This window comes from Nannospalax galili, unplaced genomic scaffold, assembly GCF_000622305.1.
Source record: "Nannospalax galili isolate Female #2095 unplaced genomic scaffold, S.galili_v1.0 scaffold886, whole genome shotgun sequence".
Classification (NCBI taxonomy): domain Eukaryota; kingdom Metazoa; phylum Chordata; class Mammalia; order Rodentia; family Spalacidae; genus Nannospalax; species Nannospalax galili.
In genome coordinates, this window is record NW_008355971.1 from 1,213,733 (window position 1) to 1,226,353 (window position 12,621).

General features: G+C 49.9%; 1 protein-coding gene across 5 annotated transcripts in view; it reads left to right on the plus strand.

Annotated features, from left to right (window-relative positions):
- The window catches only part of Sipa1l3 (signal induced proliferation associated 1 like 3), a 257,269-nt gene that overhangs the window by 234,668 nt on the left and 9,980 nt on the right, over window positions 1–12,621 (plus strand). For 4 of the 5 annotated variants that reach the window (XM_029556583.1, XM_008853891.3, XM_029556582.1 and 1 more), the window contains 3 exons: window positions 964–1,107; window positions 7,521–7,656; window positions 8,947–9,028. In XM_029556583.1, coding sequence (XP_029412443.1) covers window positions 964–1,107; window positions 7,521–7,656; window positions 8,947–9,028 — 362 coding nt within the window. The remainder of the gene's footprint in view (window positions 1–963; window positions 1,108–7,520; window positions 7,657–8,946; window positions 9,029–12,621) is intronic. The other variant, XM_029556584.1, reaches the window with a different exon arrangement.

The following is a 12,621-nucleotide window of genomic DNA, read 5'->3' on the forward strand; positions in this document are numbered from 1 at the left end:
ACTCCACGAACTGCTGAGCTCTTTCCAGCCCTCTTCCTGGTAACTCAACCTCTTCCTTTAGGCCTGACTCAGCCACTGCTCCTTCCTGTAGCCCTCCCCCAAGGCTGGCATACAAGCCAGGCCTCCTCATCCTTCCTAAATCCACTCTGGTCTCCTGCCTCTGCCCTCAGCCTTGATTCCCTACCTGTGCCTGGGTGGGGTCTGGTGCACAGGACATTGAGGAGAAGCTGAGTGTAGCCTGTGCAGGGCCCACACTCCACAGGAGGATCTGAGCTCCTCCCTCCAGCTCTACCACACATTCCATCTGGACAGACACCTTGTTCCCTGGAAAACTTCCTCCTCTTGGCCTGTCAAGCCCAGGGGAGGGTTCTCCTGTACCACCCATGCCTGATCACTCTGCCTTGTTCCCTGATTACAGCCCTGTCCACTCTGGGTTATCTCCCCTAAGGACAGGGCCTGGGTGACCTCTAGCTCAGGCTTCTGCCTTGCAGACACATGCATCTCAAAACACCAGAGGTGATGGCTGTTGGCTGGGAAGTAAATATGGAAGTTACAGAGTCTTTGGGCCTATAAGTCCAGGCAGGATCTGTCACGGGAATGTGAGGATGTCCTCCTGTCCTATAGCACTGCTGTGGAGACCCAAGTCCTCATGGTGACCACCAGGCTTGTCACTTCTCTGACTTCACCTCCCTCTGCTCTCTTCTGAGATACCTGGTCCTCCTCAGTGTTCCTTAAGCTTCAGGGGTTTCACTCTGGCTGTTACATCTATCTGGAATGCTTGTCTCAGAGGCCCCAGCAAAGCCTCCCTTAACACTACAGAAAACAGCACCCAGCATCGTGGTGCGCTTGCCCTGTAGGAGCTTCTGGTCACTTCGCTTCTGTGAACGGTGTAGAATATCTGCATCTCTGTGCCTTCCATGCTGTCATGCTCAACCATCTCCCTGTCCCCACTCTCCTACCTAGCTGCCATCTCAGCTTCGGAACTCTCACTGGCTGACGGACGGGACCGGTCTCTGCGGCGCCTGGACCCTGGGATGATGCCACTGCCGGACACAGCTGCTGGCCTGGAGTGGTCCAGCCTGGTGAACGCTGCCAAGGCATACGAAGGTAGGTAGCCTCTATACAACCGTACCCGAGCCTCAGTGATTCCATTCTAGAAGGATCACTGGAGGCCCTATGGCTTTGCTGGGCCAGAGTTAAAGACCTGTCCCTGTTATTTGCAAACTGCAACCCAAACAGATACCGTTCTCTGATGCTCCCACTGCCTGGTCTTCCAGAGGAGGAGTAACCTCACCAACTGCCTGGGGCTGCAGTAACAGCTGTATGAAGGGCTGCCTGTGAAACCTTGCATATTGCAAGCCCTCCACAAGCGGTGCCCCGGGTCATTACTGTACAAGTACAGTAATCCAGCCAGGCATGGTCATCCTAGCACTTACAAAGCTGAGACAGATGCATCATGCTCTCTAGGCCAGCCTGAACTCTAAAAAGAGTCTCAGTAATCCAAATAAGATTTAAATTTGGCTTGGCTGCATGTAGCAGAAAACGCAGTGGCTTAAGCATGAAAAGTTTTCTTGTAGATAATGATTCCGACTCATCATGACCGAGGTTTTTAAAAAAAAAAAAAGATTCCTGGATGCATTAAGTATGGTAGCACAGGCTTTATAACCCCAGGCACTTGGGAGGCGAAGGCAAGCGCATCAGGAGTTCAAGGCCAACCTCAGCTATGTAGTGAGTTTGAGACCTGGGCTGTATGAGAAAACAAAAAAGTCCTGTGAGCAGTTGGACTGCAGGTGATGCTAGCACAAATTGAGCAGAGTCCAGACTCTTGCCAGCCCACCACCCTGGCTGCTATCCTCTCCTCCACCAGCAGTAGAGGAAGATGCACACCTTCCCTCTAGGGATGCTCTCAAAGCCTCACAGTCCTTGTGCATATCCCCCAGTGGCCAGAGCCTTAGCCCATGGCCACACCTTGCTGTGGAATGCAGCCATGTGCCCAGTTCAGATTGGGGGTTTCTGGGATGTGGTAGAATGGTCATGTGTAAGACCCAGCACTGAGTGAGTGAGTGAGTGAGTGAGTGAGTGAGTGAGTGAGTGAGTGAGTGAGTGAGTGAGTGAGCGAGTGAATGGGGTTTGTTTTGTGGGGTTTTTTTGTTTCTTTTTTTTTATGTTTTGGTTTTGATTTAGTTTTTTTGAGATAAGGTCTCTGGTGGACTAGAACTCACAGAGATCCGCCTGCCTCTGCTGCAATTAAAGGCATGCCACCTAGCTATAGTCCTGAGGATGTCACACATACTTTGACATCCCCACTACACAGGTAATGTCAGGCCTAATGTTGTGTGGGCCCCTCACTTCAGGAAGGACTAGCCTTTGGGGCCTAGTACCAGGTTGAAAGAGTCAGGGCTCAGCTGACTGGGTCCCGGTGGAGAAAGTATCAAATGGGTTGATGAGGAAACCAGAGCCTATTGCCTGGTGTGAACCCCAGTTTTGCCTCTGAGGAGCCTTGTGACAAGCCATTAACCCCCTTGCCTCGGTTGCTCATCTGTAAAATCTATTGCTGCTCCTCAGAGTCCTGAGCAGTACATGAACTTACACTCATTCACAGTACTAGGAACTGTTGTAGGAGGCTGGGCATGGTGGTGTACACCTTTAATCCCAGCACTCATGAGGCAGAGGCAGGTGGATGTCTGTGAGTTTGAGGCCAGCCTGGTCTACATAGCAAGTTCCAGGCCAGCTGGGGCTATGAAGAGACCCTGTCTCAAAAGACCCACAACCAACAAAAAAACCACCTCTTGATAAGAAAGGGAGGGAAGGAGGGAGGGAAGGAGGGAGGGAGGGAGGAAGGAAGGAAGGAAAGAAGGAAAATTAGAATCATGAAGGAAGAGGCTGGAGAGATGACTCAGCAGTTAGGAGCACTTGCTGCTTTTTCAGAGGACCAGGTTTGGTTCCCAGCATCCACACAGGGGTTAACAGCCACCTGTATGCATGTGTATACATACATGCACTTGGGCACACTTACACATAAAATCTTTGGATTCCCCCAGAACAGCAGGCAGGTTTGCTCAGGGCTCTCATAATATGGGAGTGCATGTGGGAGAAGGAGGGAGGGTGCGGGCAGCCAAGCCACCTCCTCAGTCTAGCCTGGTTTTCCAGGCACTCTGGGACCAGGATAACTGGGTCTGAGCCAGGAAGTTGTAGAGTACCCCAGGCCTCTCCCTGGAGACCCAGGTGCTGTCAGCGACCACAGTTTCGTCTATGGAGCTGCCCAATACCAGCCCCTCAGCATGAGCCCCAGAAAGCCCCCTCCCACCCACAAAGCCACTCTCCATCTGCTCCAGGCCCCAGGGAAGTATGAGCCATGTGCGTGAAGCTTAGAGAAGCTCATTGGTGGCAATGATCTCCACCCAGGCACCATCACCTAGGCAGCTGTTTCCTTCTTTGTAAAATTTGGAGCTTGGGGAGAAGGGGAGACAGTGAAGGCACCCCTGAGCAGGACAGGACCCCAGTGGAACGGAAGACAGGTGCTTTCAACAGATACAGATGAGCGTGCCAGTGTGATTATGCAGTCTCATTAAGTGAGAGGCTGAAGAATTCCTTCTTTCTTTTTTAGATAGAGTCTCGCTTTGTAGCCCCAGCTGTCCTGGAACTCACTGTGAGGACCAGGCTGGCCTGAAACTTACAGAAATCCCCTTGCCTCTGCCTCCTGAGTGCTAGGATCAAAAGGGTGCACTACCATACCCTGTGAATTGCTTTATTTTTAAGGGTTTTTTGTTTTGTTTTGTTTAGGGTTGTTTTTGGTGTGTGTGTGTGTGTGTGTGTGTGTGGTGTGTGCATGCATGTATATATAAATGTTTGCATGTATGTGGGTGCATAGACACACATGTGTATGTTGAGGCCAGAGGCTGATGTCATGTGTCTTCTCAGTCATCCTCCACTTTTTACTTACTGAGACAGGATTTCTCACTGAACCCAGAGCTCACTGATTTAGCCAGTCTAACAAGCCATCTTGCTCCAGGAACTCCCTGTCTCTGCCTTCAGCACTGGTATCACAGGTAGGCTACCACGCCCACCTGGCTTTTTTTGTGTGTGTTTGTTTGTTTGTTTGAGACAGGGTCTCCCTGTAGCCCCAGCTAACCTAGAACTCTGTGTAGACCAGGCTGGCCTTGAACTCACAAAGCTCCATCTGCCTCTGCCTCCCAAGTGCTGGGATTAAAGGCGTGTGCTACCAAGTCCAGCATATGAATGTTTTGCCTGCATGTATGTAAGTGCATCCATGCATGCAGTGTCTGTGGAGGCTGGAAGAGAGCATCAGAACCCCTGGAACTATTATGGATGGTTGTCAGCTGCCCTCTGGGTGCTAGAAACCAAACCTGGGTCCTCTGCAAGACCAGCCAGTGCTTTTGACTGTGGAGTCATCTCTCCAGTCCTCCCCACCTGCCTTTTTTTATGTGCATGCTGGAGATCCATAGATCTCCATGCATGAACAGCAAGCATATACTCCATTGAGCCTTCTCCCCAACCCCGTTAATCTTTTGTTGTTGTTTTTTTTTAAAAAAAAAAAAACAAAAAAAAACAGGATCTTACCAGGCTTGGTGGTGCATACTTTTAGTCCCAGCACTCGAGAAACAGAAACAGGCGGATCTCTGTGAGAGCGAGACCAGCCTGGTCTACTTAGGGAATTCCAAGCCTGCTGGGGCTACAGGAAAACCCTGTCTCAAAAGGCCAAAACTACTAATTTATTTCATGGGCTCTTGTTACGTGGTCGACACTTAGGGTCTTCCTGCCTTGGCTTCCAGTTTGGCTTTTTTTTTCTGAGCAGTCATAATAACTGAAAAGATGGACAGCAACATGCCTCCTCCTTAAAGCACTACTAGCATGTCTGAAGCCCTGAGTTCAAAATAAGAGTGTGAGCAGTCCAGGTGCCTAAGAGCAATCCTGACAGCCTGAGCTCCATCCCCAGATCCCACAAGGTGGCAGGAAAGCAGTCCTCCATGTTCCACATGCATGCCGCAGCATGCCAGTACCCACAGTTAAATCAACATATGTTAAAAAAAATTTAGGAAGGAAGGAAGGAAGGAAGGAAGGGAGGGAGGGAGGGAGGGAGGGAGGAAAGAAAGAAAGAAAGAAAGAAAGAAAGAAAGAAAGAAAGAAAGAAAGAAAGAAGAAAGAAAGAAAGAAAGAAAGAGTCTGGAGAAATGGCCCAGTGTTTAAGAGCACTTGTCGCTCTTGCTGAGAACCCAAGTTAGGTTCCCAGCACCCAGACTAGATAGCTCACAACCACCTGTAACTCCACCTTCAGGGGGTCTGACACTCTACTCTGGCTTCTGCAGGCACCAGCACATACGTGGCATACACTCATACAGACATGTGTGCATATAAAAAAATGTTTTTTAGGCCAGGCGTGGTGGCGTACACCTTTAACCCCCACCTTTAATTGGGAGGCAGAGGCAGGCAGATCTCTGTGAGTTCAAGGCCAATCTGGTCTACATAGTGAGTTCCAGGCCAGCTGCGGCTACGGGGAGACCCTGTCTCAAAAAAGAAAGAAAAGCAAAATGTTTTTTAATTTTAAAAGAGAAAAGGAAGAAATCATTGGAACAATGCAGAGATCACTTAAGGAAGCTGGGCATGGTGGGGCATGTGGGGCATCACAGCACTGAGACAAAAGGATCAGGAGTTAATTCCAGCCTGAACTGCAGATTGAGTTCAGTACCAGCCTGGGCAACTTAGTGAGAGCCTATCTCAAAATAAAAAGTTTAAACAAGGCTGGAGAGATGGCTCAGGGGGTTAAGATCACTGGCTGCTCTTGCAGAAGACCTGGTTTTAGTTCCCAATACCCACATGGTGGCTAACAACCATTTGTAACTCCAGTTCCAGGGGACCTGACACCCTCTTCTGACCTCAGGCATTGCACATATTTGGTGTGTGTATATATATATGTATGTATGTAAATACATGCAGGCAAAACACTCATACACATAAAATATAAATAAGTAAATTTAAGTTAAACAAAATTAGAATATAACTCAGTAGTAGAGCACCCACCTAGCTTAAGAGCAAAAAGGTTCAATCCCCAGCACCATAGAACGGGGCGGGAGGGGCAGCATGAACAGAAAACGGGTAAAGGCAGGCTGGCAAAGGCCTGTTATCCCAGCTATTTGATACTAGAGCCATGAGGATCACAAGGCGTGGTGGCTCATTCCTTTAATCCCTGCACTTAAGAGGCCAGTGGTTCTCTGTGAAATGGAGGCCAGCCTGGTCTACATAGGGAGTTCCAAGACAGCTGGAGCTACAGGGAGACCCTGTCACAAAACAAAAACAAAAAAACAAAATCAGGAAAAGGGCTGGGGCTGTTGCCCACTGGGAGAGCACTCACCCAGCATGTGTGAGGCCCTGGTTTCCATCCCCAGCACCATACACAAAAAGAAAACCGAAGAAATCAGGAGAAGCCCATACTCTGCAATCACTGGTTTTGGTGGTGGTAGTGGTAATTATTGTATGGGTCTTTTTCTTTTATTAAGACAGAGCTTATAAGCCGGGAGTAGTGGCGCACACCTTTAATCCTAGCACTAGGGAGGCAAAGGCAGGCAGATCCCCGTGAGTTCAAGGCCAGCTGGGGCTACCTAGTGAGTTCCAGGACAGCTAAAGGGAGACCCTGTCTCAAAAAAAAAAAAAAAAGACAGTGTCTATGTAGCCCAAACTATTCTCAAACTCAAAATCCTCCTGCCTCAGCCTCCCATGAATTACAAGCATGTATCATGCTCAGCCCCACATTGTACACTTTAAACATGAAGATCAGTGTTTACTGTTTAAGTCACATAAGTTACTCTTGTGTGTGGTGTTAGGGATGGGATATAGGGATTCCAGGTAAGACACCCCAGCCCTCCAACAGTGTACTTCTTATTATCTTTTTATTTTTTGAGACAGGCTGTTAACTGCCTACAGCCCAGGTTGGCCTTGAACCTGTGGCCATCGCCCTGTCTCAGCCTCCCAGTTGCTGGGATCACAGGGCTGCATCACCGTTCTCAGCTCCTCTTCCTTTCCATTCAGCCTGTACCCGCAGTTGGATCTTCAAGGCTTGGTCAGCAGCAGGCTGTAATGATTCTGCATTCCCATTTTATTTGGCTGGGATTTTTGGCAAGAATCCATCCTGATGCCTGTGTGACCTATCCAAAGTATGATGGAGCCAGGCACGCTAACCTCTAAGTCCAACACTCAGGAGACTGAGACAGGAGGATTATGATGAGTGTGAGGTCAACCCAAGTTATAGAGTGACACAGCCTGCCTCAGAAAAGAAACAAAGGAAACAGCATTGTGACTATTGCCTGTATCTCAGCACCCAAGGCTAAGGCAGGAGGATCACTGTGAGTTCAACACCAGCCTGGGCTACAAAGTGAGACCCTGCCTCAGAGAGGGGGAATGTGGAGGGAATGAGATGGAGATTTAGGAGGTGTCAGTCAGGAAGAAGCTGAGATCCTGCCTACCCACCCAGAAGAACTCAGTCGTCACCTCTCTCTCCCTGGCAGTGCAAAGAGCTGTCTCGCTTTTCTCTCTGAATGACCCAGCCTTGAGCCCAGACACCCCTCCTGCGCATAGTCCTGTCCACAGCCACCTGAGCCTGGAGCGGGGGCCCCAGACCCCCAGAACCACGCCCACCATGAGGTGAGTTTCCCTGGGGAATACTCAGGCTATGACTCCAGGGCCTGTCAGGCAGCACAACTACATAAAGAGAGAGCGGGTGGGGGCTGCAGGCCTCCCCTTTGCTCTCAGGGCAGGAGCCCCCCTCACCTGGTGACTAGATTTGTTATGGTATGCCACTCATGCCCTGGGGACCAGCAGTGGCCAGACAGACTCTGAGCAGCCCTGCCTTCACAGATGGCCCAGGACATTGTGACAACAGAGCATCCATCCCCATCCTTCCAACTTTGAACCCCGAGCATCTGGCAGCCTCCCAACCCTCGGCCTCCATCTCCATCTGTCATTTGATCCCCTCCTTGCTAGGTCGCCTGGTGATGGAGACTTGCTCCTTTCACATCACTTTTCATAGTGTCTACACTACCAGCCTAGACAGGCCATCTTAGGACCCCACGCAGACTGAAACCAAGCCTCACCCTCTGGAGGCTTCATGAGGAGGGAGGAGGACAGGGAGACACGTTCACTTTGGCATCTCACTCCTGGCTCTTCCAACTGCGTGTGGCAAGTTTGAGTGCTTGTACTCAACAGAAAGCCAAGGAGAGGCAGGGGCCGTATAAAGGGCCATGCTGCCTACGAGGAATTGAACAGTGTGCTTACAATCCTGCCAAGCCTCCCCACAGGGTCTTGCCTGCCACACCTGCACAGTACTTAGTGGTTTGTGGAAACCTTTTTCAAGGACGATTTTAATTTTGTTTTCCTTTACACCTTAGTTGGTCTTAGATCTCAACTTCCACCAAAAGTGTGGGCCCCTGTAGTTATAGAAAATGGGTATGGGGCTGACATTGGCTGCTCTTGCAGAAGACCCAGGTTTGAATCCCAGTACCCACATGGTGGCTAACAACTGTCTATAACTCCACCATCATTAATAATGCTGTTGTCCATTGACATGGGCTTTCTGGGTGTAGGGTGGGCATGCAATGATCTGTATCCTATGAATAGGCAGAGGTTCCTAAGATCACACAGGCCCCTTCCTGGGGGCAATACTTCAGAGTGGGCCCCACCCAACCTTGGCCAGGCCTGGTGCTCCCTGGACCCCATCCACATCCACAGGTGACCTGTCTGAGGAAGGCGGGACGGCTCCCTACTGGGTTCTCCACAGAGCTGCTCCTCTGTGTCAGGCACCCTCTGGGCTTTCAGAAAGGAGAAGACTCACCAGAGACCAGAGGGCCAGCATCCTGTGTCCCTCACAGCTATGGCCAAGAGCCTTCCCAAGAGATTAGTAGGCCTCAGGCTTGACCCCATTCTCTGTCTCTCCAGTGAGGAGCCGCCGCTGGACCTGACAGGCAAGGTGTACCAACTGGAGGTGATGCTGAAACAGCTGCACACAGACCTGCAGAAGGTGAGGCCTTTGGCGTGACTTCCACCCGTGCCCCACATGGGTGGCGCCTGTCCCCACCCTGCTCCTTCTGCTCAGTAAACTGCTCATCAGTAGATTAAAAAATAGCAAGCACAGAGAGACTCTTGGGATGTAGCTCAATTTGTAGAGTGCCACCTAGCATGCTCAAGGCCCCAGCTTCCATCCCCAGCATCGCATAAACTGGGCATAGGGGCAGAAGTCTATAACCCAGGATTCAGGAAAATCAGAAGTCCATGGTACATAGTGAGCTTACAGCCAGCCTCAGATTCAGGAGACCATGACTCAAACTAAGCATGGTGGCACATGCCTTTAATCCCAGCATCAGGAAGCAAAGGCAGGCAGATCTCTGTGCATTCAAGGCCAGCCTGGTCTACATGGTGAGTTCCAGGCCAGCTGGAGCTACACAGATATCCCGTCTCAAAAAAAAAAAAATTAAATAAATAAGGCTGGATGTGATGGTGCACAGCTCTAATCCCAGCACTGGAGAGGCAGAGGCAGGCAGATCTCTGTGAGATTGAGGCCAGCCTGGTCTTGTATAGTAAGTTTCAGGCCAGCTGGGGCTACAGGTAGACCCTGTCTCAGAAAATACTGAATGAATAAATAAGATTAAAGATAAGGGGATCCAGATGCTGCCCATCAAAGGGAGAATGGCAATATTGTTGTACCTCATCCACTGGACCCCAAAAAGACCACCGAGGACCCAACACACCAAAATGCAAAAGCAAAGGTTTATGGTTTATTCGGGCTTAAGCTCGGGCTCTCAGACCTCACCAACTCAACAGATCCGTGCTGAGAGCCCAGAGTAAAGGAGAGTGGAGCCTTTTATAGGTTTTAGACAAAGGGGAGGAGATATACCAAAGATACATTTTGGTTGGTTCAAGGAGCCTGCGCGCGCCAACATAATTTTAAACTGATTGGATGTATAAGATGCAGCCCTGGAAGTTTCTTATTGGTAGGTGCTATTCTCAGGGCTGTGGAATGTGCTGACTCCTGTGGGGCCAGGGGTCTCCATTTTTACCTTATAGGGCAGTTTTTATGCTCGGACTTGGTTAATATATAGTTTCCTGGAAGGAGGGGTATAGCAGGCAGGAGTCAGGGTTGACAGGGTGTGTTTAGGCATGTCTAAAGCAGCAGCCAAGCATTTTACAGAATCTAAAAGAGCAATTAGTGGGGTCTGGAGGGATTGGGGGGTAGCTGGTGAATGAAGAGGGTCTCAGGGTCCTACATTCCCCCCTTGTCTTGTAACTGGCGAACCCAATCATGGGTTCTGCTCAGCCAGCTCACAGGTATCTGGGGGATCATGCTAAGGGGCATATGGGGATTTATGTTACTTGCAGGAAAGGTGCCATCACCCGATAAGCAGTTCAATGTCAACAATAGACAGGTTAGCAGGATGGGTCTCGTCAGATGCGGAGCTTGAATGAATTTGAAGGGTGTGGGGATGCCTTCCAGGTGTCTCCCTTGTAATCTTCTGGGACTGCAAATGGGTCGGCAGGTTTTGCGTGGGAGTAGTGCCAAGCCACAACGTCGTCCACTTTGAGTACGGTAGGAGTCGTCAAGAGGATCACAAAGGGGCCCTTCGAGATTTTTCCGTTGGTGTCTGCGGATGAAGACCCAGTCACCCAGTTTAAACCTGTGGGGTTGTGGAGGGACAGCAGCTTCATATATGGCTCTGAGTTGCGGCCTCTTTTAGAGTTTTATTCATTCTTTCTACCGGTCCTGAACTCTGGGGTCTCTAAGCACAATGTAGTTTCCAATTGGCCCCCAGTGCAGTGGCTATTCCCTGGCTTACCTGAGAGACAAAGGCTGGCCCATTATCTGATCCGATTGTAGTTGGGAAACCATACCTGGGCAGGATCTCTTCGATTAGCTTCTTGGCTATCACATGAGCAGTCTCATGCTTGGTTGGGTAGGCCTCAGTCCATCCAGAAAAGGTGTCTATGAATACTAGTAAATATTTATATCCAATTTTCCCTGTTTGATCTCAGTGAAATCAGTCTCCCAATATGTACCCGGTCGTGTCCCTCTGCTCCGGGATCCTGGGTTAGCATGGGACCGAGCTGAGTTAGTTAATTGGCAGGCATGACAATGCCTAAAAGTTTTTTTAATGGCTTGATTTCCTTCCTGAATTTTAACTTTGGCCCTTCTTAGTAAGTCTTGCATCCTTTAGGTGCCCATGTGTGATGCTTGATGTATTTTCTTGAGCAATCTTATGCCTAAATTCTGAGGTAGGATAACTTTTCCATCCATTGTCCTCCACCAGCCCTCTAGGCATTGAGTCATAGGGAGAGTGTGTATCCAGGCTAAGTCCTCAGGGCTATAGTGGGGAGTTTTAGGCAGTTCCCTTGCTCCGGGACCAACAAGAATGGGCAGGATCGTGGAGGTCAGGGATATTTCTTTAGCTGTCGTGTCAGCCAGATTATTTCCCTTCTGGGTGGGGTTGTTTCCTTTTTGGTGACCCCGGCAGTGGATTATGGCTAGTTTTGTTGGTTAAGAGAGCTTGCAGGGGGTCTAAGATCTCTTGTTTATTTTTAATAGTCTTTCCCTCTGCAGTAAGGAGGCCCCTCTTTTGATAGATGGCCCCATGAATATGGGCAGTGGCAAATGCATATCTGCTATCTGTGTAGAGGTTGAATCTCTTTCCTTTACTCATCTTTAGGGCTTTGGTAAGCGCAATCAGTTCAGCTTTTTGGGCCGATGTACCTATTGGCAGTGGCTTGGCCCAAATGATCTCGAGGTGGTTGTGACCGCTCCCCCAGCATGCCTTTTACCATTTCTGATGAAGCTGCTTCCATCTGTGTACCAGGTTTCTTCGGCGTCAGGCAAGGGAACATCCTTCAGGTCAGGTCTGATGCAATGCACCTGTGCCACAATTTCAGTACAGTCGTGGAGTGGGTCCCTGAGATCGGGATCTGGCAACAGCGTGACTGGGTTCAGGGCTGTTGGTACCTGGAAGGTGATCCTGGGCGGATTTAGGAGCAGAGCCTGATAATGAGTTAGTCAGGCATTGCTCAACCATCGATGGAGGGGGCTTGCTTGAGCACCCCCTTGAGGGCATGAGGGGTTGCCACAAGCAGGTCCTGTCCCAGGGTTAACTTGTTAGCATCCTTAACCAGCAGGGCCACTGCTGCTATAATTAGCAGGCAGGGGGGCCATCCAGCTGCTACAGGGTCTAATTTCTTTGATAGGTATGCAATAGGTCTCTTCCAGGGCCCTACTCTCTGGGTGAGGACCCCTTTTGCAATATCTTTACGTTCATCCACATATAGACAGGTTTACTTATGTCTGGTAGTCCTAGGGCAGGGGCCTCTAAGCGCTTGCGTTTTAGGGTTTCAAAGGCCTCTTGCCTTTCCTGCATCCAGTTGAAGTCCTGTCCTTCTTCGGTAGCCTCATATAGGGGTTTTGCAATTTCAGCAAACCCCAAAATCCAGAGCCTCAGAACCCCACGGTACCCAGGAATTCCCTCACCTGTTTTCTGGAGGTCAGTGCAGGTATCTTTAGCACAGTCTCTTTGCGGGCCTTAGTCAACCACCACTGTCCCTCCTTGAGGATGTACCCTAGGTAAGTCACTTCTT